This window comes from Excalfactoria chinensis, chromosome 2 (assembly GCF_039878825.1).
Source record: "Excalfactoria chinensis isolate bCotChi1 chromosome 2, bCotChi1.hap2, whole genome shotgun sequence".
Lineage (NCBI taxonomy): Eukaryota > Metazoa > Chordata > Aves > Galliformes > Phasianidae > Excalfactoria > Excalfactoria chinensis.
In genome coordinates, this window is record NC_092826.1 from 106,882,543 (window position 1) to 106,908,175 (window position 25,633).

The 25,633-nt window shown below is 36.3% G+C and overlaps 1 protein-coding gene across 1 annotated transcript in view; it reads right to left on the reverse strand.

The window, feature by feature from the left end:
* SKAP2 (src kinase associated phosphoprotein 2) overlaps positions 1-25,633 on the reverse strand; it is a 108,767-nt gene that overhangs the window by 33,170 nt on the left and 49,964 nt on the right. The window contains exons 5-9 of the mRNA XM_072330203.1: positions 10,369-10,446; positions 9,556-9,639; positions 2,655-2,779; positions 1,666-1,729; positions 1,229-1,327 (exon numbers count right to left, since the gene is read on the reverse strand). Coding sequence (XP_072186304.1) covers positions 1,229-1,327; positions 1,666-1,729; positions 2,655-2,779; positions 9,556-9,639; positions 10,369-10,446 — 450 coding nt within the window. The remainder of the gene's footprint in view (positions 1-1,228; positions 1,328-1,665; positions 1,730-2,654; positions 2,780-9,555; positions 9,640-10,368; positions 10,447-25,633) is intronic.

Here is a 25,633-nt window from a genome sequence, read left to right on the forward strand (position 1 = left end):
TATTACTGCCATAAAACCTACTTCCTGCTTGATACTGAAACAAATGGGTAAGATAAGTGAAATCTCAGGAAAGAAAGAAAAAAAATAATCCCAGGATGCATGTAGAGCTTTCTAAATGAAAGTATAAGTAAGCATAAAGGACCATCTTCTCTAAGAGCCTGAGCATCCAAAAAGCACTGCAGTGTTTGGGTATATTACTCCTGCTATAAGATTAAGCCCTCTAACATGGATTTTATATTCACTGCAAAAGCTCTCCTACAATTTCACAATTCTATGCAGTAGTTTGGGATTTTTTTTAGTAAGTCTCTCATGTTTTCTTCTCTCAAAATTCACTGAACCAACCTTCAAATGAATATCAAGACAAACTTAAAAATGTTTTGGTTGTTTGGTGGGGTTTTTTTGCCTCCCATAGACAGAATATTCAATCTAGAAAATAAATAAAACTAGTCAGTATCATGTGACGTTACTGACTTTTTCTCTCGCGTTATTGCTGATAATTGCACTGACTTAAACAGCAAAGGATGCAGAATGTTGTGCTATGCAAAGTGATTACTGTCATATCATTTAAAATTATTATTTAACTGATGGTAGCCGAATAATTACTTCTAAAATAGCTTCTTAAAACAGAAACAAGACCAAACATCTTCCTATCACTTGAATATCTATAATGAATTCCAAAAGCTATTCACACTAAACTCTTGTGTCACCATAGTCATGCTGGAAGATGTGAAACAAAGCATGTCAGTACTCATGTTGTCTTCATTTACAGTTCATCTCCAGAGCCCCTTCAAGCCAACACATTGCTTTCTTGCGGGATTAAAAGATGCACATTGGGCAGCAGCTGGAGTGATAGAAAACTTTTGCCTAACGTAGGTGCCAAAATATATAAAGTAAAAAAAAAAAAAAGATGGGCAAGTTGGTGGAAAAAGCTGTAAGGCAAGTTGATTTTTTAATTAAAAAAAATAAGTACATACTAGAGAATGTTAATGAACTAAAAGTCCCTCAAGACCCCTTTTATACTTTCTGCACTATTTTGATGTCCCTGCTGAAGAAAAATGAAGTGTTCTCACTCAAATCTGGTTAAAGACATTTCTAATGTCACAGAAAAGAATTGAAATCTGTATCTTAGTCACCAGGTTGCTTTATCCTCTCAGGTTATCAAACTAGAAGCAGAGAAGACAAAATTGTCACAAGTCATAAGGTTAAAGACAAAATATTCTCAACATACCTGGAAGTTCTTCATAAATGCTGTCATCTGTTGGCTCACTGCTTGCATGTCCAACATCATCATATTCCTCCTCCTCGGGAATAGTATTAGATCCCATATCTATGTAAAAGCAAAGTTAATATTTCCTAAATAAGAAAGCTAAAAGAAATTCATTCCAAATGCAAACATAATTTATTTGTACTCTACGAGCTGGTTCTTACAGTATATTCTTATTTTCTTCTAACAGTCATAAGGGAAGTTTTCAAGCTACATGGTACTCTTGGAAAGAAAAGCAAATACACTGCAAGGAGAAAACTCATGTAAAAGCTACAAGATGATTGAGAACCAGAAGTTACTATTCAAAACTTGGATAAGTGGTAATAAGAGAGATACAAACGTGATAGCGCTACCATCACTAAGCAGTACTGATAATGAGGGATATGGCTTTTCTGGCTTACCTTGAATTACAAATTTCACTTGCTGTACCCATTCCTCTGCTTCTTTGGGAGTGGCAGCTGTAAACTATTAAATGTTTATTAATAACAAGTAGTAGTAATGACAAAAACATAACTACAATTTCATTAGCAATAAAAAAAAAGGGTCTGCAGCATTCTCATCACTTCCTCAAGAAACCATTAGTAATTCTTTTCGTGTCTTCTGGTACTTTTCTTGCAAGGATGCTTCTTATAATGTAAAGCTAATTTTGACAAATTTACGTAATTGAAGGAGAGGATGATGGATTTGAAACTCTGATCAGCAGCTGGCAGCTGTGCAGAAAAAAAGCTGCTTCTCTTCATCAATGTCAAAGCCAGAACTGATGAACAAAATTTGCCCTTGACAATTAGAAGACACCCATGAATTTCTTTAGACTGCTGGGTACAGTTTTCTTAAAAATGTTCTTGTCAGATTCCAACACACTACCTGACAGCTTAATTAACTGGCTTTCAACTGCAATCTCAGATATTTAAAACTTATTAAACTTACATTCCATATTGATGTCTAGCTGATAGATCTCTGAATTGCACAGCTGATATGTGCCTTTAAGCAGATATACTTGGCAAAGCCATGACCAATACAATATGTGTTTAACACTGATAGATATTTTGTTTAACTTTTTTTTCCACTGCTTAATTCATCCAAGAAATAATAGACATACTATACAATAGACATTAAAATACTAACATTGAAACGACCAATAGATAAAGATGATAGATTTCCTTGTTCTTGTCCAAAATGATAGTATTTGAATGCATACATATATTTTTTTTATTAGATTTTTTTTCCTAATATCTTCCTAATATATAACATACTGTATAAGCATGCAAGGATTTCCTTTTTTTTTTTTATTAAGATGTCAGTGGAAGTTGTTTTACTGAAATGTTCATTTGGTAACTGGAATTGTAAAGGCTTTATCAATTTAATTTCAAGTCGACATAAAGAGTCCAACCTGATAAATGCGCTTATCAGGAGCGGAGATTTCAAAACAGCAATCTTTCTTTGCATCCTTCCGAAGGCTATTATTCATTCTGATGGTGTAGCCCTCTAAGGCAAATTCACCTTTCTGTTGTTTGTCTGTTGGAGATAAAAAACAAAGTTAGAGCTTCATTTACAACAGTGAATGCAAGTGGCTCAGCAGGTTATCGTTTATTCAGATTTGGTTTTCTATTTCATGAATTTTACAAAGAACAGGGAGGTTTTTTAGCAAAATGATGAGGTGATACTTCTGGAGATAAAGCTTTACTTTAAAGGAAGATGTAGACAAAAGTATGTTTTTCTGTAGGATGACTACAGAATTCCACAGAGAAATGCTTGCAGATGGTGGTCTTATTTAGCAAGAAGTGCATGTTATGACAATTGTACCTAGGGAAAGCCAAGAACTGGAACTTGTGAGACATGCTTCCTATAAATCAGTGTCTCTTTCAGGTTCAGTAAACCAATGGGAAACCCATCTAGCCAAGAGCTTGCTGAGCTCCCTCCTGAACTAACCACTTTACTTAAAAAAATAAACTTCAAACTCCTTTTTAAGCAACTGAAAAAGCTTTTCTGCCCACCCACTCCCAGATGCACTTCCTTTCCACATGGTAGAAGTAGAGAATGAATTCTGTTATAAATTCAGGTGTGTGTTCCCAAAGCATTTTTCTCAGCAGTTTAATTAGCTAATAAAAGTACTGAGCCCTACCACAGTTTATTACATAGAGCCATGTGGTTGCTTTAAAGACAATTCTACTTTTTCAATTTTAAGGGTTCTGGTTTATAAAAGTAACACTTAGCTTAGGCCTGAGTTAAATATTCTGCGTGGTGGGCAAGTAACACCTGTGTGCTCCTGAGCACTTTAAACCAAGGCATGTTTTGGTGGATATTAAAAAGAAAACAAAAAGGCAGAAGTAAGTTGTTTTTGCAAGTTCTGGTGATCACAGTACAGCATTCAATCTAATATGGGAATCACCAGTCACATTTTTCTCAGGCGTCCCAGAACAAAGTGCAGATGTAAATGAAATAAAATTATATAGATCCTTATGTTGTTTGTTTGTTGTTTTTTTTTCCCCCACACAGAAGGGGAATGCATTAACTAACAAAAAGCATTAGACGTAACAGCCCTGTGACTACTGCTCAACAGAAGCAAATGAAGCATCCAATGCTCGTGTTTTTCAACAGAAGGACACAGATTCCATAGGCAGATAAAATAAGAAGAAAAAGACAATTCTTGAAGGAGCAAAATATGACAAACAGCAACACAAACATCATTAAGAAAGGGCAGTTCCTACACAAATACTCTTCTTAACAGTCTTACATTGTGCTTTCTTCCACCTTCTTCTTAATCCTCACCCAGGGCAAGGAAACAGCAAGTTAAAAAATGACATGAGCAAATCCAGAGCACTGTTCCAATCCCTTTTTCTAGTCCCTTTTGTAACAGTAGATTTTCTTCATTAAGTAGTAAGATTCAGTACCGATATTTTTTATTTGCTCAATTCTCCATCCCCACATCAATCAGGACACAGATGCAAAATTCATGGAATGCCACCAAGGCAGATATTAAAAATAACTTGCAATAGGTTAAATAGATCTCCTTTTAATGAAATTCATTTCAGCCTAGAAATTTTATTGTTCCTTCACTTGTGACCTCAGGAAGAAGACAAAGTGGAGCACATTAATTTCTCACTCTGCCATACTAAACCCCAATAATATAGGAGTACGCAGACAGAATAAACAAACATCAGGTTCAAAAGGTAGTAACAAGTGCTATACTTTATAATGAAAGAATAACACAGTGCATGGTATCCACATTGTATTTGCTCATTTTCTTGTTTATATATATTGCTCGTGCAGAATAGACCTCTCAAGGAAGGACTGGAGACTAACCCTGTTACCTGACTGCCAGAGGGCAAATTACATGGCAGCTATTTGGCCAGGCACAGTAGTCAGATGTGGGCTGGAAGGCATGGCCATCTTGTGATTACCACATTTGATAACCACCTCAACAACACATCTTAGGAAATGCTTGCAGCTAAGCAGGTGTGACTTCTGTGAACTTTCCCATTCAGAAATGTTTATATCACAAATACTTCCAGTATACTGTACTTCACCAAGAGTATAACAGGTTTTGATGTTTAAAAACTTTAAAGACCTGAAGGTTTTACTTGGAGATCAAAAATTAGATATACTAGTTCCTAAAGCAGGAGCCTTAAATGTCCATGGCTTCAGGAAGATTATTTACATTACTGAGCTGTCACTTTCACTTTGAGTTTCCAAATTAGTACCAGAGTTTTTCCCTAGACAGGAATTCAATGGCATATTAGGAAGGGATTGGGGAGAGACATATGAACAGAATGCATTTCTCTGAAGGATAAAGTTCTTCTTGGCTCTTATTTTCTCAAGATAGGGCTTTACAATTCAACCACAGGAAACCCTTTGGCTGCCACAGTGCAAAACAGAACAGCAATGTAAAAAATATAATTTGATCAGTTTTGTAAAAGCAAGAAAGAACACGAGCATCACTAGGCAGAAGTTCTTCCACCATTGGGTCAGATCTCATTTCAGAATATGCTGCTCTTTACTCTCATCTTCTCATCCTCTTCTCTTGCATCAGTATGTATCAATAAATACATAAATCTGGGCCTGTGCATCCCGTTTTGCATGAGAAACTCTAAATAGTAAAAACCTTGTACAATCGAGTGGATAGTCAGGAACTAAGTACTAAAAAAAAGTGAAAGTTAGGACAAACATTTTAGAGAAAAATAAACTTATGGGGCAATAACTAAAGCAGAACAAATAAAGATCTGAATGAAATTTGAGAGCCACCTTAAGCATTTTTGTAAATGTAAGCGTTACATGTAAATTTCATGTATCGTAAAAAGGAAAAAGTGAAATGTTGTTAACAACGGAAACAGCCAATATTACATAAGGAAAAGGGAGTCTCAGGGGAAGCAGACAAAAAGGGTTTTGAAGTAGCCTTGCGTAACTGAGTCCATGGGAACTTTTGAAACAAAGGAGAGTAAACCTTCAACTGGGTCTTGAAATGATTGGGTTGTAAATTTGAGGCCTAAGGCACTGTGGCCATATTATTAGCACATGTAAAAAGAATTAGTGCGCTCTGTAGAACAGAGAGGACTTGGAGATTGGAAAGGAAAGAAGTTAGAGAGAATGGCATAAGGAACAAAGGCAAACAGAAAGATTTCAGAGAGTTATAAAGAATTTATAGATACTATTAGAATCTATAATTTAACTCTCTTCATCTTAGAATTAGGAGCCTGTGAGATTTTACAGTTTACGTATCTTCATGTTAAATGTAGTTTTGCATACTTTTTCATAAGCATTCTAAAAACAGCACGTCAGTATCTCAAAATAGTAATCCCTTTTCCAGCTTCTAGAATAAGTCTTTCCAAGTGCTTGCCTAGCAATTATTTTTTTATAGACTGCAAACCTGAAATGGAACATACATTTCATTTTCTCTTTTGAGAAATATAAATAATAATAATAATAATAATATAAAAAAAGGAAGAAGAAGGAAGAAATTGAGGCAAAGACTATATTCAAGTCCAGACCTGCACATCACCGAGTTATAAAGCTGTCCCAGAGGACTCACTAAACCTACAAACCAATGCAGGTCTTATGAAGCACTGAGATATCAGTAATTGTTGAAGAAACAGATGTAAACTTAACAGCCTGAAAATGTTTTAAGTTACGCTAACCCGTGAGTAGGCTAAGAGGAAAAAAAAAAAAAAACCTTCCTTTATTCACAGCTATTGCAATTCTGCAGCCACAGAAAATCAAATTTTAGGCGTTAAAAAAAGCAATTTTGTGAAAAAATTGAAATAATTAGGGTATTTTCTCCTACTACATCGGCACTACAAACTGAAGTGCAAGTGATTAGGGAGAATCAAGACTTCATCATCATTTCTGCTTATCAGTTACTGCCTTTCTAAACATGTAGCTTCAGTTTGCTGAGAAAGAAGAGCATATAAAATCGTGGCTGTTAGCTCATTCATTTATATTAACTTTATTGGGCATACACTTTGAGGTCTGAAGGACTAGCCGTACCACCTAGGTGCCCAAGCTCAAAGAAGTGAGGGCCTGCAAATGTTTATGGAAGATAAGACTACTAAAGTAAGGACCAGGCAAGCTTTTGGAGATCCAGGTCAGCTCTGATACTTCAACACGCTTCTCTGCAGTGTTGTGGGCCACATACTGGCAATGGATATTGCTGTACAAGTGCAAAAATACATGCATTTCCTGCAATATGGACTTTTAGGCCAAACCACTAAGGTCTGTCTCTCCATCACTGATCAGGAAATGGAAACGTAGGTGGTTTGCTTAAACTTGTCTACCTTGCAGAGATAAGTAACACTGATTCATGCTCCAGTGCTGCACCAAAAGTACCAGAAAATGTAGGAAGAAAAAGGGAAAAAAGACATATTAATCAGCAGACATCTGAACCATTATAAGGATGCTTATAAACTCAAACTTGGCCTACAAAATATGTGTTTCACTAGTGATCTACATGCTCTGGATTTAAAAAAACATGCACAAGGTAAAGCAAGAACTAGAAATTCTTGCTACCTGTCTGCACTATGTTCCCCAGTACACAGCTTTACATTACTCATTAAACACACAGCATGACTGTAAGCACATACAAAACCTCTCGTCTGCTTGTTTCTCTTCATATCAGGTTCACGTTGACAAAAGGGGAATTTTCTCATTGTGTGAATCAGCTCTGTAACCAGTCAATAAAAAATGCCTGCAGATGTTGCCCAGGCTCTGGCAGACCAACATCGTTTAGATAACTGCCATCTATACAATTTGGGAGGTGACAGCAGTTTCAGAACCGTGGACAATCTTGACTTGCAAGGGACACACAAGGACCATTGAGTCTAACTCCTATCTTGCATTAAGTGATTCAAATGCACACTTCACTGTTATCCTACAGCTGTGAAGAACACTGCTTCCTTTCCACATGGCCCAAGTTATTTGGTGTAGCATCAAAGGTCAATGCAAAAGAAGGGCTCAAATAGTACAGCATACCACAGCAGGTACTACTACTGGCTGGAGAAACAGGAGAATAGCATCAAGTTCATCAGGAAATGCAGGCCAGATCTCCTGGAGATTCTCTTATCACACCCCATCGTCACATGTTGACAACCAGCAGCTGAAGAGCATTACAAACAACAGTTCACATGATGTCTACAACCACCAGCATGACAGTTTAGTTACAGTAGTGAATATGTTTGTGATGGATCTAAAGAAATCACATGTCCAGTTTCCACACACTGATGTCAGCTTGTTTCTTCACTGTAATAGACCTCTGTGTACACCATGGCATCAGAGGGCTAAGCAAAATACCTCAGGTCACTCAAAGAAAAAGTTATCTTCTCTGAAGACAAATTCTACAGTGACTGTTGGTCATTCCAGATCTGCAAGAAAATCCAGTTCCACATTCTGTGCTACTTTTTCCTGTACTAACAGCACCAGTCACACAGAGAATGGACAGAAACTATTGCGTGTATGGGATTTGTTTGCTAGTCATGGAGTCTATGTCTGTGCAACTCTTAGAAGATGCTCCCTGGACCATAAACTCCTCCCAGAACACTGGGGTATGGTAAGGAGGATCTTCCCTAAACAACTGAAGATTACAAAAGCTGGAAATGTACAAGCCAAAGCACCTGCCTATAGATCAAGGAATAGATAGAAAATTTATCTCTGTGTATCTCGGGTCAATTCCTAACACGTCACAAACCCATTAACCCCAAAACTTGTGCTATGAAACATTTCCATGTGCCTTAGCTTTCAGTGTAGATATTGGAAATTACAACACAGACTTGGCAGTACAGCTGCTGCAAAAGAAGAATGGATGGAAGAGGGGGAGATGGTGTTTTCCTGACTTAATCTAAAGGCCAAAAACCAGCAGATGAAAAGACAATGATTTATAAGACAACATACAGCAGATGAGGTAACAAAACTCTGGAAACAGAATTTGAGAGGAAACTGTAGCAAGATGAAAACTGGACTTAATCTCCAGAGTACATGAGAAACAATTAGACCCTTAATTCTTTCTTTAAAGAGAGAATGAGTTTAAATGAGTCAGCAAACTGAGTAAGGGAACAAACTGAATCAAATTAAAAACATATGAAAAGACCATCAGCATTAATCTAAGGGAGAGCAGCACAAACATTAAGCAGAAGAGAGGGAAAAAAAAAAGCTCATATTGAAAGTTTGTCCAAAAATAAGTTCTTTTGGGGGGGGGGGAAAAAGTGCACTTTTAAAACTTGCATATATATTAATTCTATATCTTATGTCTTACCTTTAAATACAAAATATGCTTTGCATGCAATTTAAAGGATGCTTTATTTGACTGACAATTATGAAAATTCAAAGTGATATTCCAACATTTATGCCATTTTCTTTCAAAAATGGCATAAACTCACTCATAAACTCATCAAAACTCACCTTCAGAAACCAGCCCTTGTCTCCATGACTGGCTTTTAGTTTGAGATATTACTTCATTTCCAGAATGAAATTTAGATGGAAACATGGAACACCGCTATGTGGTTTTTGCACTAGCATTTTCCTGGATAGAACAACCTTTAAAGAACTCAGATGGTTTAACTGCTGTAGGGTATTTTAAAATGAAAATCTCATTTAGACAAAAAGGGTCTTTGCTGTCCAGTAGATTAATTAAACACCAGAGTACTGTCAAGCCTAATAGCTAGCTGCTATTGGCATGTGAAGTAGCTTTACAAATAACTTCAACCTTTTTCCTCAGTTTCCCTGCCTTAGAAAATGGGCACATCTTTTCATATTCACTTGTTCATCAAAATATCGTTTTATTAGTTTATCATTATTCTTATAATTACCTTTGTCGCTTCCATAATAGTAGAAAACCGTCTTACTGATAGCACACCAACGCTTCTGCCATTCAAAGCCAAGAAAACTGTGGTCTGCAATTAATATAACTTGTGTTATATTTCCTCATGGCATTATTGAACATTAATATGTTACTTCTTTTCAAAGGTGAGGGAAGAGGGAAGAAGATAGGAAAAGTACTAAGTAAAGGAAGCAAAATCTGGATATGAAGAAGACAAATGTAGACAAGGCTAGAAATGGGCGGTGAAGAAACAAATGGGAACTAGAAATCATATAAAGAGAGAAGACACGTGTAACATTAAATATAAGGAAATTATTAACAACTTCCTGAATATTTCCTACAGTTATTGTAGCATAAAGTGGTTATTGAGGTGACAACACAGGATTTACTGAATCAAGGTAAATATTGACTGAACCGAAGCCGAGATCGATATTTGCCCTCCTGAAGGAAAATAAATCTTGATGCTCACTGAAACATGAAGTCAACATATGGTACTTTTACATAAATTCCTAATGTTTTCTTCAAAAATATCTGAAAGTCTCTGAATTATGGCTGATGCTGGACTTTCACAGCATGATTTTTTTCAGTCAGTAAAGAAATGGGACCATCTTTTAACACATCAGGAGCAATTATGCATTCTTCTTTCTTTTGCATAATAACGATTCTACATTTCAACTGCTGTTCCATTTTATTTATCTCTCTGTATAATGTTACTTGCATGTACAACTACAAATACTGGCACACAGAGCCTCCAAACATGACATATACACTAAACGATTTTCACAGAGGTAGTTAAACTTACCTTTCCTGCGTTTTTCCAGATATCCAGCCTTCAGAACAAACTGGAGATCTTGAGCTGCAATAGGAGGAAACTGATTCCCTGAAAGAAAAACCATTTCTGTGAACTCTCACTTTTCAGGAAAAATACTACAGTAGCATTAATGAACTTTTACATGCGTAATGCACAGGATTATGGGAAAAAGTCATTACTATACAAGATTACTGAAGTACAAAAAGCTCAAATAACTATGAATGTCAAAACTGTCACTGCTGTCATCACCACTTCAGCATGGAAAAATGTATAGCTGCGTAGCAGCCCCTGCAAGTTTTGGAACAAAATGAAGAAATATATAAAGGAACTTAGAAATGTCAGCTTGTGTTTTGAATGTGGTTGGTACAGCAAGCCTCTAATAAAGCAGTGATTTTTATTTTTTCCAGTGTGTAAGCAAAACGAAATACCGCAATCCAACACAACTACATCCGTAATCTGACTTTCAGTAACAGCTTCGTGCAAAAACACCTTGAAACAACATGCAAGGTGAAGAACATACATTGTACTGCATAGCAAAAAAAAAAGAGAGAAGCCAACCCTGATGAAGGGATGATAAAAAGTAGTGCTTGCTACTGACAGACATTGCCTAATGTGCACCATGACTGTAAAGCACTGCTGAGGTAAACAGGGTTTATTCAGCAATATTAAATAGACCAAAGACGTTCCACAGAAATCCACAAGACTGTTGATCCTCAGATATTATTTTTAGATTTTGTAGAAAATTGCTGCATCTGCAAAATCAACAAGTATTTTCTCTAATGTAAATTTGCAACTGTTAGCATGAGACTAACTAGTCTACCTCAAATCGAAAAAGAAATCTAAATGTTAATAACTGTATCTCCCACCCTGCAGCTTTCCCTTGCTGAATGAATGAAATTATGGTTTAAATGAAACTGCTAGTATTGAGAAACATGTTAGATATGTCCAGTAGCACTTACAGGAATGTCACATTGCTTACTGCAAGCAAAAAAGCAGAACAAAAGCTATTCCTGTGTAGTCTTATTTTTTTTTTTCTAAGTGCATGTGAGGATCACAGAGAAGTTCCTACCACTTATTATCATCAAATATTCATAAGAGTCACTGTAGGTAGGTGGCAAGCTTACACGGCAGCAATTATTCATCAAAATATATGTAATCTCATTAAGTTCCACCAATAAAAACACACAAAAAACACTATATTAGCAGGCAACCCCTGTGCTAAACCACCACTTTAAACAACATACGCTGGGTTAAAGATCAATTGTCTGACCTTGAACTTCAAACACTGTCTCAGGAAAGTGATGCCTACTTCCTGGGTTTTTAGGTTGTCCCTTAAAATAGATTTATTTTTTTAATTGGCATCCAAAAATGAGCTGGATTATTGTGGCCATATTTAAATACAGTTGTGTGAGGAGAAATACATGAAAAAGAGGTAGGAGCATATGAAGCTTATTGTCGTTAAAACTATGAAAGTCCTCCAAATGAGAATGCGTTCCCTTAAACAACAAAACTTGCTCATCAGAATACTTAAGATTTTGTTGGGTACCATAAGTTAGTGAATGGAATTTTATATACATTGACATTTCCAATGATTTTATTTTCAGTTTAACATTATCCTTGATATCATTTCAACTTTCTCAGCATTCTTAATTCTGCATTAAAAGTACAAGAGCTATTGGCTCCATGTCCAAGCATCTTAAAGTGATGCAGCTGTATCCCTGTGCTAGATCCATATGAAACCACTGCACAACATCATATGAGAATTTAACACAAAGACACTTGCTGAATGCTAAAGGCTAAGTTTAATAGTTCCTTAAGAGATGATCTAATGATGATATTATGGCAGGGAGGAAGGGAAAAGCTTTACAAACATGCATAGTGTGCTGCTTTCAGTTGGTCATTGGGAGGCATCAGTGTGCAACACTTACAGCTTTACCTCATCACGTAGGGCATATTTTAAAACAGAGCACCCCCACAGATGTGGAAGGGAGAAAATCTAACTAAACAAACAAAACAAGTTCACTTACTTTTATCAATTTAAGAATTTCAACAACTGATTGCACTTGATATTATATGTTGTTTCTTTCATTTTGGTTCTTGAAGAGAAAACTTTGCAAGTGTTCGTTCAATGAGCAGCCAAGTGAAACAGGACACATTATCCCAAACATAATTAGGTGACTCCACATTATTCTGCATATGGGTACAACCTCATCTGACATACCTATTACACGTAACTAGAGAATCAACATCCCACAAGACTCCCAGTTTTGCTGCTTCTGCTGAGGTGAGTTGGGATGAAATTGATGACAGCATTTTCTGAAACTATGACTATTTTGCACTTGGAACTAAAAAGCTGCATAAAAAAAACACCATCTACCACTGGTTTTGTGACACTGCAGAATGAAGCTTCTTTTTCTGGTGCTCAAAGTTGCAGCAGGAACTCTATGAAACAAGGAGCAGCTGGTCAGCACTGCTGTTGTCCAAAACCTGCAAGTAGCTGAAGCAGAAATAGATCACAGGCCTATTATCCTACTTCTGTCTGAGAAGCCTGGGAACCACAAAATATGAGGGATCTTTAGTGGAAGGTCAGGAGAGAGGGACCTAATTGTAATATTCTGAGACACATACAGCTGTACATGAAAGCAAAAGCATAAATCAGCCTAGATTCCCTCCCTCGTCCCCCTGTATGTCCAGAAGGAAGGGGAGGGAGAATAAGTATTATCTAAAGGATAAAGGAAAGAGAAAGAACCACCTCCTCTCAGATTCTCATTAACCGCAGATGTTGTGCATATGTGGCAGGAAGAAGGCACAAACACAGATCAACTCTCAGCCCCATATTGTAATACAAACAAGGAGGCGAAGAAGGAAAAGAGAATGGTAACTTCCTTCCAGGTTCCACCTAGAGCCAGCAAAGACCCCTAAACTGTGCTACCTCGCTACCTTTTCTTTCTTTCATTGCTTTACTCTCTCGTCCATGTCTCAAACATGACTTGGAGGGAAACTCAACCTTTAGACGTAAAAACTCCCAACTAGAAGTTTGGGATTTGTAGAGTATGTTGGTTTTCTGCTATTGATTTCATTCAAAATGCTGCTTCTTCATTCATTTTGGATAGAACAGGCTTGGCACAAAACATTAAAAGAAAAGAAAAATAGAGCAGCACTTTGTTACAGTAAAGCAGCCCAAAAAGAGGACACCACTAGGACTTCCTGCCTGTTTTGCTCCTGTATGTTCTGTTTTCACATGTATCTTCAGATTTTAGGAATTAAGGCATTAGCAGAGCCCATGGCCTTTCTCCTAGACTGTAGGTTTTGAAAACAGTTGTAAATATCAGACTAGAGTAGCACTGTGTCAAGAAGTGGCCTGTGGTTTTCAATGCAATTCCTGCAGCCTGGTCTGTGGTGGGAAGTAGAGTTGAGAATACAAAAATGTCTCCTTTCCATTCCTGAGTGTCTACTTCATAAATTAGGTCTTGAACTATATTCTTTTGATATGAAGAATCACTTTTTTCCAATACGTGGGGGAATGATTATCTTGCGTCCCAAATATTCAATATAAAAGGAGGGAGGTCCATCTGCTTAATGTTAAAGGTTTTTCTTCTCTCTTGACTTCCCACTCATAGGTGAATTCTGGAATAATTTCTCTTCTTATCCTGGTGGGAATTACTGGAATGTATTCCAAACTGAAATCTGCAGGCTAGGCTCCACTTGCATATTCCCAGACTGATGCGTACCAGATAAAAATACTTATGAGGCATAAACCTTCAAATCTTAGAGAAAGGTAAATCACACGTATGATATACTAGGTTCTTCCTCTTGGTTCTAGGTGCTCTTGTGCCAAAAGAGTTATTATAATGGTGTTACTGCTAGGCTAAAAATTCCTCCAGTAAAGCCAGAATTTCTACCAGGCATGCTGTAACTTCAGAAAGGCACAAATGCTATTAAGATAGGTGTGTTAATACAAAGATTCCACTGTAAAAACCCCACAAATCCAGTGCATCTTCTGACTTCAGAAAGATCTCAAAATAAAACTCATGGCATGGCTATAATTTTCACAACTTAGTAATGAGACAGTCAAAAGCCTGGGTAATATAATTTTGCCCCCTAGTGCAATAGAGTCCAATACTTAAAAACAGTTTCATTGGTATCACTTTACATGATAAAGCATGAAATTTAATCGCTATGCACTGCATTTTCAGTTTTGGGGAACACGGTGGTGTTGACATTTCATTCTGCATACGCAACAAATAAAACAAAACTAGGTTGTATTATTCTGCACTGTATACCAGTAGGAATATTTTTCATTTCTTCAATGTGGGCTAAGGGATACATAAAACAAGAAATAATTAGAGGTCAGCGCATTCTAAAGAGGTGCTTAGCATGCGTATGGGAAGTTAAGCAGGCAAAGTCGAGATAAGTGTAACTCAGTACAGCTAAGTAGTTAATTACAGCATGCTTTCTTAGTACAGGCCCATAGATCTGAAGGTTATAATGGCAAAGTTTTCTTGCTCAAATCAGAATCATCCACCATTCTTCAGTCCTTGCAAAAGAAAACTCAAGCCAAAATACCTTAATTTGACTTTACTGAGAACAAAAAACAGTGAATTCTATTTCATAAGTATTAAAGCATGTTAAAATACTACAATTAAGATTTTTCCTTTTCTCTCAAGCTGAGGACAAACCTTTTTCTGATGTTTTTGTTAAAGTCTCAGAAAAGGAGGAGTAATGTTTCTAGCAACATGTGAAGTGTTTTCTTCCTCTTTCTTTCCCTTCTACCCTTCTTCCCAAAATTCTTCACAAATCTCCATTTTATTTTGATCTGGAAATATAGCGTTTACCGTTTTTAATAGCTACTGCAGAGGGATTCAATTATCTTTGAATCTGTACACAAGCAGCACAGTGGGGTCACATCTGTTGCACAACCATTGTGAATCTAGGCTAAGGAAGAGTTGTTTTGCTCTCGTATGCATGCCTTCTCCCTACTTAAGTGAAGATTAATGTATGTTGAACTTAAAAAAAACTCCCACTTCCCAGAGTCTTCTGGTTAAAGAAAAGCTACCAGTAGGAAAATTACAAGATCTTGTTAGCTTCGTTAACTACCTCAAATTCCTTCACAAAAATTACTTTACTTTGCAAATGTAGTAGCCCAGTAGTAGTGAACACAAGAAACAAAATATAAATCTTAAAGAAAACATAGTTCATTTGGAGTAATAAATACAGCCTTTAGTTTTGAAACATTTGTTCAAGAAAAGTTAGCATTTTGGTCTTCGAAGCATCCGTTCTCAAGAAAATCTAGGCTATAGAGCTTTGCTCCAGAGCTATGCCCAGCATTCACTGTTGCATTTTCTAATCATTTATAATAACCTCCTCAGAATAACTTGCCTTAATATACTCCTCTAAGAAGAGCCAGCAGTGTATTTTATTAAAGAATTCTTAAAGCAGCATCTGTTTCCAGTTAATTCTTTCTAATCTGGGATCTGAAGTTCAGGCTATGAGCACTAATACACCCTTGGAGGCCTAAATGTTGACTATTTCTTCCCTACTCCTCCCTGTAAGGAGAGAGGTATGAGAATTTCTCCTCCCTTCCTTCCTGTAAGTTCAGGAGAAGACAGAGGGCCAGGCAGCCTAAAAACTGTGATATACTCATTACAGAAACTCTGAACTCTTTTAAACATTTTATATGCTTGAAATCTTTCAGTCATTTTCATTTCTCCCCTAATTAAATGAATGTGTATTTTTAAATTTTAAAAAAACTTACATCTACATCATCTCAACCCTCATCTGTTTTCTATGCAAAGCTTTCTTAATAGTTGTAGCGTATTTCATCTGATGGAGTCTTTCTTTTTTTAATGAACTACTGGAGTCAGCCAGTCAGTCTCCATTCACCAGGATCCCCCGCCTAATGGAATCATCCTGGATCACACACTCCATGTCTAAACTTTAAATTTACAATGTCTTCATAAACTAATACTGCCCTGGTTTTATGCATTCTTTTGTTGCCTATCAAACTGGTACTAAGACACCCCCAGTCATTTATTATAGCACCTTAACGTGTAAAGGAATTAATGGCTTTTGCCCCTTGATCCAGATTTGACTTTCACATGGATAATTAATTACTAATACTAATAATTTTAAAAAGTGAAGCAAAGATACAATGTCTTCTACACTTCAGCTGTTTCACAAGGACTGAGGCACAACAGCAAAAAGAAGATACAGCATTAAAGAAAAGTTATCTTGTACAAATTTCTCTCCTACATTTATGCCTCTATAACACAGGGCATAGAAACTTAAAAGTTAACTTAAATTCTTCCAAGCATCGTTACTGTTTAATCAGTCATTCTAGAAAGAGGCAGAAAGGTTTCCATCATGCAGAGGCACATACTGCTGCTAACAGAAAAGTGTAGCAGTTGTAAAGATTAAAAATACTAATATGTAACAAGAAGCTCAGCTTCCTACTTGGTTTTCAGAAATAAAATATACAGGAAAGCACACAGATAAAAGAAATGTCTTTGCATTGCAGACAGAAGGAAGTCAAGAAAGACCATCATGGTTCAATTAGAGGCACTGGAAATTCTCATGAAATGACGTAGGCAAGCTGAAATTTCCCAGGATCATCTCACAGACAAGCATACACATCCAATTTTGATTAGAAACCCTAAATAAAGATCCAGAATATCTACACAATAGTTGAACTGCAGAAGGTGCTGTTAGATAATCAGAGAAAATTACAAGGTCAGGAATAAAGAGTATACAGCTGGAGTATGACCAGCATGATGTCAAAATGCATATGGATAGCATCTTTAACCACATCATGATTCCTCTATTCCCAGATGACTAATAGGAAAAAAGTCCTATACTTTTATCAAGCAGCAAGTTAAAAGCTAGCATTTAATGTCCAGGTGAAAAAAAAACAATTTTCAGCTTAACATCTAAAACATCTGGAAAAGGTAATACTACAGTACAGCACAGTTTACTACAATTTTTAAGTAACCACCTGGTAAGCATAAGCAAAACCCCTGGAAATAACCACATATCACACACAGTGTCCTAGGTAAGTTCTGGTAATGGAAACAAGAAATTTTCTATTACTTTTTAAATTTTGCCCTAGCTCTTTTTAGTTTTGAAAGGTCTAAAATGTTCCCTTTGGATGACTGGCATGTTTTGTTCAGTGAATGAGCTTAAACTGACAGGAAACAATGACAACGACTGAACTCGACTGTTTAGTAGAAAACCTGCCAAATGTCACTTTTTGCAAGGCTAAACAATGAAATTTTAAATGGCATTTTAAAATAAGTAGCCTGTATTCTTTAATTTCAGCATCCTATAGATCCAAGTATTTATTACTCAGCTCTCAACATCTATGCAAACTTAAGTTTGGGGACTTTTCTGGGACTTTTATCCAGATTTTGGGAATGTCAGGGGGAAATTTTCACTGCTGCTCTCATCAGAAGCATAACATGCTGGATATACAATCAGCAAACACCAAAGAAATCCAGGAAAAGAAGGAAATCCTCAGACTATCATAAAACACCAATGAAAAACCCCAGCATAAATTGTACAATGTTTTATATATGAAAGTCGCTTATGCCAAATGGCAGCCCTTTGGCTTAGCTCTGCAGGCTGCAAAGTTCCAACTGTTCTGACTCCTGGCCAAAGTCCTGGTCTGCTAAGCTTCTGAAAGGAAACATGCATGCAACACTTAGAACACTTTAAACGCTCCAACAGCTCATATCCCTGATCAAAACAAAATTTAACATTACTGATTGGCGCTAGAAATCTTTCATCTGCATGAAGGAGGGGATTAGAATTCCTACAATCAGCTAAAAACAGAACCAAATCTTGAAAAGTAGCACTTGTAGAGTTCAATGAGAGAGAGTCCAAGAAAGCTACAATTTTCATTTTCCACATTTCGTGTATTCCTGCAAATGCAAAACGGCTTGAATGTTCTGCCTCATTGCTTCATTTTCATCCATTTCTTCTACGGCTGATAATTTCAGTAAAAAGCAAAGATCAGTGAAGCATCACAGTGAAAACTCCTCTGCATCCAAAAGTCAATGCGGATTCAGATGGAGGTATAACTTTCCATTGCCATACGCACATGAAGACAAGCCTTTTCAAAATAAAAACAAAAAGAAATCTCACACGAGACCTTCAAGTTTACCTGCAAGTTTACCCACTACTGAACAAAAATACACATCAAATATAATTTATTATGTAGAAGTGGAAAGTTCTGGTGGATCTACAGTATCCTGCAATAATGATACTGCACCTTAAAATAACAATAAAAATTACTATCTACAGAGCAAGACCATGAGAATATAAGAAGAAAAATTAAAGAAAAAGAAGAAAATGACCACAATGTCATTTTTAACTACTCTGAAGGAGAAAATAAAGACCCAAAGGTTTTAGTGTTGAAAAAATGCACAGCTATTTTCAAATCTCCTCTCATGAGGAGTTTGTTATCACAATGACAAAATCTTCCTGTTCTGCTCTAGTTGCATGGGACCAAACTCAAAAGAACAAGGGAAACACAGCCAGGAGTCAATAGAGAACACTTTCAGAAGCCAGCAGAATACTCTTATTTTTCTCAAAGGGATTCCAGGTGTAAATTGTAGCGGTCATTCATCTGGCAGTATTAAGACCGATGGGAAGACCTATCATTTCAATATCAACTCCAACTTTTAACAAATGACTATGATAATACTTCCACTCCATCAATCTTCAGAAGAAATCCCACACTTGAAGATGCAGGCAAGAAGAGAAACTTTGGTGATTGTTCACTGAACAACAGAGAACAAATCAGACCAACTGCACCAGTTCTCCCAGAAACCCCACTTAGTTCTGTCTAGTCACTTGAAATGTCCACTTCAATTTCAAGTCCACACATGATTAACATCCTTCTCAAAGGACTGCACAGCTCTTACTGCTTTTAGTAGGAATAATTGGAAAGAAAATAAAATGCAACTAAACAAGTACAATTACATTTGTTTTTATTCGGAAAAAAATGCTTTGAAAATATCTGCATCTCTTAAGGCTGTAACCAGATTAAAATCATCTTTGGAAACTATCTATGGCTTTGAAATTTAAAAGTGAAGAAGTCACTCCCATTGGCTTCCTTAATGCCAGTTTGTCTTTTGCCTCAGTAAAAACATCCAGATTTCGGTTTCTTCAGCACCTGTAATATGAAATCCTAAAGAGGTAAGGTACTGGAAGTTCACAAGCCAGAATTACCATCATATTCAGTAATGTGGGGGTAATAACTTGGGAAGAGAGAACCGAGTGTATAACTGTTACCAGATTCTTTTATGATCTGTCCACAAGACTGGAAGGAAAACACACTGTGTGAGACAGGCATTTTTTAAAACTCAAAACTTCCACAATGACAAAATAGGTCAATAAGTGCCAATGGAACTTTTCAAACTCCAGCTCCAATCCTGTACCCCTTGACTCTCATAGCACATTTGTGTTTTCCTTTCCATCTCAAAATAAACTAAAAACTAGAAGGTCAACCCAGATGGTCAATGTACTGCTATTGAAATTCATGCCAGTTATAACATTAAAGGTGTATGAACCAGCTGAATGTACTAAATGCTGTTTCTTGGTCAATAGATAGTATTTAGTGATGACTACTATCTGGGACTAGGTTTGTAGGAAAAGTAATTATCTTTTTCATATAACTAGTACCACTGGATAGACAAACCTTTGGACAGGCAAAAGAGCTTGTCTACTCAAAAATTCCCTTGTAATCTCCACTCATCTTTAACTTCATTTCAACTGGTTAACAAATACACAAACATGGCCTAATGTACTTACTGAGAACAGTGTTATTCAAAAGCTGAACTAAAAACAAGGAAAGTAAACCTGTAAAGGTTTTTTAAGTCATATATAGTATTTTCTTCCAATTTAAAAATCAGCCTCAGTTCTCTTTAAGAGCACACAAAAATATTAATTGTGTCCAAGTTATTAGCAGGTATTGCCAAAATTTCATCTGAGCAAATTTTAAAGCTGATCTATGAACACCAAAAATGAAAACAGGACTTTTAATGGAAATGCTGACACAACCTTAACTATGACAATGCTAACAGCGCCACTATAATAAATCTGTCAGTTTCTATAATGTCTATGACAATCCCATTAATATGAATGATGCACACTTCACATAGGGTACGACACAGCAACTGCAGAAGTTATATCATCTTCATTCAGAGTAACAAATCAGTAATCAATATTTGTAAAAGCAGACTAATCCTTTGTAAAATCACTGCTTTAGTGATTGAAGAGTTTGCTCAATTTACACAGTTAATCCCTCTTCATCTGCTTGAGCCCACTATTTATTCCAACCACTTACAGTGGTAGCTGTAGCAGATTAATACATCCCCTCATGCTAAGCATGTATTCACAATTGACCCAGCGTATTGCTGTCAGGATAATCTTTACAAACATTAAGCTTTTCTTACCAAGCCTAAAGGCTACATTTAGAAATCAAAAGTTTACGAATAGTCTCAGCAACTTCCCCTCACACATATTACCACATTTCCATTTAATTCTTTCTTACAGGCAGCATCTACTGTCATATTTTCTAGCCCCATAAGGTAATCTCTTGAATTTTAGATTCATCACATTAAAATAGAGCTACCTCAAAGAATTTTTGGAGCAAGAAATTTCTGTAGTAACAAGAAAAAAAGGGAATATGTTGTAGCATATCAAGTGGGAAAAAAATGAGATGGCCATCTGTGCAAATAAGATACAAATACAAATAAATTAGTATCTTTTATATAAAGAAATGAGCTGAAGCAACACCACTGAATTAAGATCACAAAAACCAAAAAGGTCACTGTGAAGTCTCTTGTTTATCTCTTCTCAGACTATAATAGTGTTTATTTGCAACAGAGACAACAATATTTAGTTACATCTACATACACACGTATAGATTTGAACTGAATTTCTAAGGATTGGTCCTTCGAGATTTTTTGTCTGTTTTGCAACTTTTACAAGAGAGGAATGAAAAGCATAATTTTCTAAACTAACAAATAATATAGATAATACTCCTAGTTTCACCTTATATTAACCTCTTAGCTCCATGAAGCTGTTTACTCTTAATTTGCCATTACATACTTCAGTTATGTTAGGGACAATATACAGAAAACAAAACAAAACAAAACAAACAAACAAACAAACAAACAAACAAGAATATATTTATATATTTTTAAGAACTATTTTTTGAGTTGAATAAAGTAGAAACTTTTAAGAAGTTAATTTGCATGAATAATCATGACATAGTTCTTATGGTAACATTCTTCAGAGAAGCACAATAACGTATTATCCACACAGGACACAACTTTAATGTCCACACAAAACCAAATCCTAGTGTTAGAAAAGCATAACCTCCTAAATGCTAAGTTTTCATAGCAGCAATTATTGATTCACAGAAAGACAGTTTAAAAAATGCATATGGTAAGCTCACACAGGTTATGGTGGGTTGGTTGGTTGTTTTCTATGTGGCTCTCTGAAACAAACTCCTCCGTTTCCCTCCCCCGACCCCCCAAATAGATAGATAGATAGATAGATAAATAGATAAATAAATAAATGTGAGCATTAAGAGAAAAATCAGATAAATTGGTGCTGAAATATGCTGGTTAGGCTGATACATTAATTACCGGACTAGGGAGCCTAATTTATCCATCTGGCTCTAGAAATACAATTTAGATTCAGGAATGGACTTGAACACAACTGGCAGAGCAAGGAACACTTACCTATTTACCAGGCACAGTCACTGCAGACATTAAAAACTTGATGCACTTGATTTATAATTTGAAATAGATCCATGGGGAAAAAAAAAAGTAAGGTTGGAGCACTAGCTTTTAAGGAGCAATAATAGACTTCAGCACTGAAGGTCATTAAAGCAAAGAGCAAGAAGGATTAGATTCTGCAATGACAGAATCTTGTTAACTAAGGCAACTAAAAAGCCAGCACACAGGGTTTGTTCTGTGTGTTCTGTTGACATTCTGTCAATCTTTAAAACCAAAAAATACAAGTGAAGAGATGCTACTACATAAAGCAACCTAAAGTTTATCATTTGGTTATTAGACACAAAGGCTCAATGTTGAATAATATCATATGAATGATGCAAGAGGTGAGCTGCAGCACAAGATAGGTCAGCACACTGTCTCTACTCCACCTTAAGAAGCAAATAGCCTTTTAAAAATGGGTGACCTGATGAACCAACTGAAGGTAGAAGTGGTGACAAACTTGCAAATAGACAATGTTGTGTCGGCCTATATCTATGCTGCCCTTTCCTGGTTGAGTGAAAACACAAGAGATGCACAATGTAGTTACTATCCTTAGTTACTACTATGGATAGTAGTTACTATCCTTGGATAATATTATTATATACCACAGCATATTTGGGGGGGGAAGTTTTGGCCAGTCAAAATGAGAGAAAATTATTTAATTTTTTTAAACTTAATTCTACATCTTCCCTTAAGGCAAGATATTAAAAAGAAGAAGAAAAATATATATATTAAAAAGAAAAGATAAAACCTGAACCTAACTATTTGTTAATACGCATGCTAGGATTTTAGCCTGTTAGGGAAAAAAGGCATTTTGCAGATATACGGAGGATTATAAATTGCATAGTGTCTCGGATTTATTAATCATTTATTAATCTTTCTCTTATGCAGATGTTCATAAATTGAATCTCCCTGAGTAGGTCTGGAACATGTTATCAGTGGACGGAGAGGGAAACTTCCACTTGGAGGGCTGTGTTGAAAGTTTCTGGAGGCCCAGCCATGACACTAAAACCTAGAGTTTACTCAGCCACTAATTACGATTTCAAAAGGGAAAAACTAATTAATTAATTAAATAAAGTTACATGGTATTATGGTATTTTAGACTGTTCAGTGAGATTTTCTCTACTCTTAAGCATTCTCCTGCAAACCATTCCATTTTAGCAACCAGCAGTAACAACTGCTCATTTGGTCTCTAATCACTATAAGAGTGCCAGAAACAACAAGTAAGTAAATTGATGCCACCAAGAAAGTCAGCAGCTGCCGCTAAATCTTAAGAAATATCACACTTGGATGCACACTGTCCTGCTGCCTTTCAGTGAAATTTGCTCAGGAAGAAGTCAGGGGAGCCAGGTCAATAGTGGACTCCACCAGAAAAAGATAAAATAAGGCCAGGATGCTGATCTGCAGCACCTCTAGGTGCCAGGGGGACGGTACATTACTTTTGCCTCCAAATCAGTAGTGAAGGACTGACTGAGTATCAGTGCAAGCCAATGAGTTGCAAGTTTCTGCAGTGCTTAGCCATGCAGGTGCTAGCACTGCTCCTGCTTAAGGCCAGGCTGCAAAAATTGTGGAAAAAAACAGCTGGAGCCATCAGACTGCAGGTGGTGGGGCAGTGGCAAGACTGACAGGCCAGAATGCTGAAAATCCTGAGGCAATTTCTGAGAAGACAGCAACAGTCATGAAGTATTGCCTAAGGTGTGCGTTAACTCTTTGATGCACTCTGATCTTGCAGACTCCTATACTCCTTGCTGCAGCATCGGCCATTACAGAATAGACACGAAGACATCTTAGGGTTATAATTGGTTTTACGAGACCTTTTCAGCTGCTGACAGGCAATTAAGCCTTCGGTTTAGCTCTAAAATATTTACTCTGATTCTCCAACTGCGTATAAAGACTTACTTCTAAGCATACCCAAGGTCCAGTTGAAACCAGTAATGCCACTTCTAGGAATTTTAAGCAATTTTTATGTAGGCAATGAGGAAGCCATATGAATTATTTAAGATCTTATATAACACTAAAGGCATTCCCCAAAATGTTATGAACAATGCACACTCTCCCTGAGAATACTTAGGCATTTTTCATTTCACATTTTGAAACGCAGCTTTACAGATTCTAAATAATATAAGTAGTCAACATGATCCAGTTTCCCTTGTTCAGTTTACCATTTCATCAGCATAAAAGATGCTGAAACTTCTTTGCTTTCAGGCACCCCAGCCTGAAATATGATGACTAACCCATTAGACATCCTCTGCAAAGGTTCATATAATGCAGAAATAGAAGTGAAAAGATGTACTCCAAGGAAATTTTGTGTTGAGAACGATCAGTTGATTAGGTACAGGGCAAAAAAAATACATAGAGGTTGTCAACGCTACTGTCATGTATAGAAAGGAAAATTAAGTCATTTGTTATTCTCAGTTGGAGAGGTCACTAATGTTATCTTGCACATGATGATTTGATGCACTACATATGATTAATGATTGTTTAAAGGACACTGCCAAGGTCTGTAGGTCAGACTATGACCTTCCTTTTTTTCCCCAGCAGTTATCCATAAGCAGAATATTTGTAATTCTCTACTCTTCAAAATATTTTAATACTATCTACTACTATGGAAACAAGAACTTCAACAGTATAAGGTTGCAAAATACCAGGGAAAAAATATCCAGTGAGGAAGCAAATGTTTCAGAATTATATTTGTAATACATTACATTATTTTAAAAGGTTGATCCAGTTGTTACTATCACATCCAGCACATTCCATTTCAACTGCACAAGTTTTCAGCCTCTTCATGTATATACATATCTTAATGCTTTGGAAGACAATTGTGTACACTTGGAATCAAAGCTCTTCCTCAAAGTTGTTATATGATGCTTCAAAATTTTAAAGACAAACAAAAAGTGAATGCATTTGTTGCCTTCTAAAGTAAAGTTCCCAAAACTCAAAGTGCACAGATTACACTCCTTAATGTGTTCCCACATCTCTAGCCAGAGTCTTAGTTTTCTTCATCTCTAATTCAGATTAGAGCTTTTAAGTTTTTCAGCTTATGGAGATAATTTATTTTTTGTCATTTAGTTTCTTGTTGCTTGTTGTTTTTTTTTTTTTTCTTAAATAATCTTAACAATCTAAGTTCAGGCATTAAGAAAATACACAGTTAAAGTGTTAAAAAAAAAGGGGAGGGGTGGGGGGGGAAGGAAGGGCCAAACTCATATAACTGGCCGGCTATTCACAAACCTTCAGGAACAAAAAGCTATTCTCTTAGTCATATCTGGAAACCTCAAATGTTTAACAACATGGAGGCATCATTTTCTGTTCAAGGATATGGGAACAGATATTTGTTATTTAGGCCAAAATAATCTTCAAATGAAAAACAAGCACTACCAATTTCTTTTTCTATTTCATTTTTAATAAAAAACAAAACTACAAAGCATTCTTAGTAATAATATCAAATCAGTTTGGTTTTGTTTGGAAGGAGC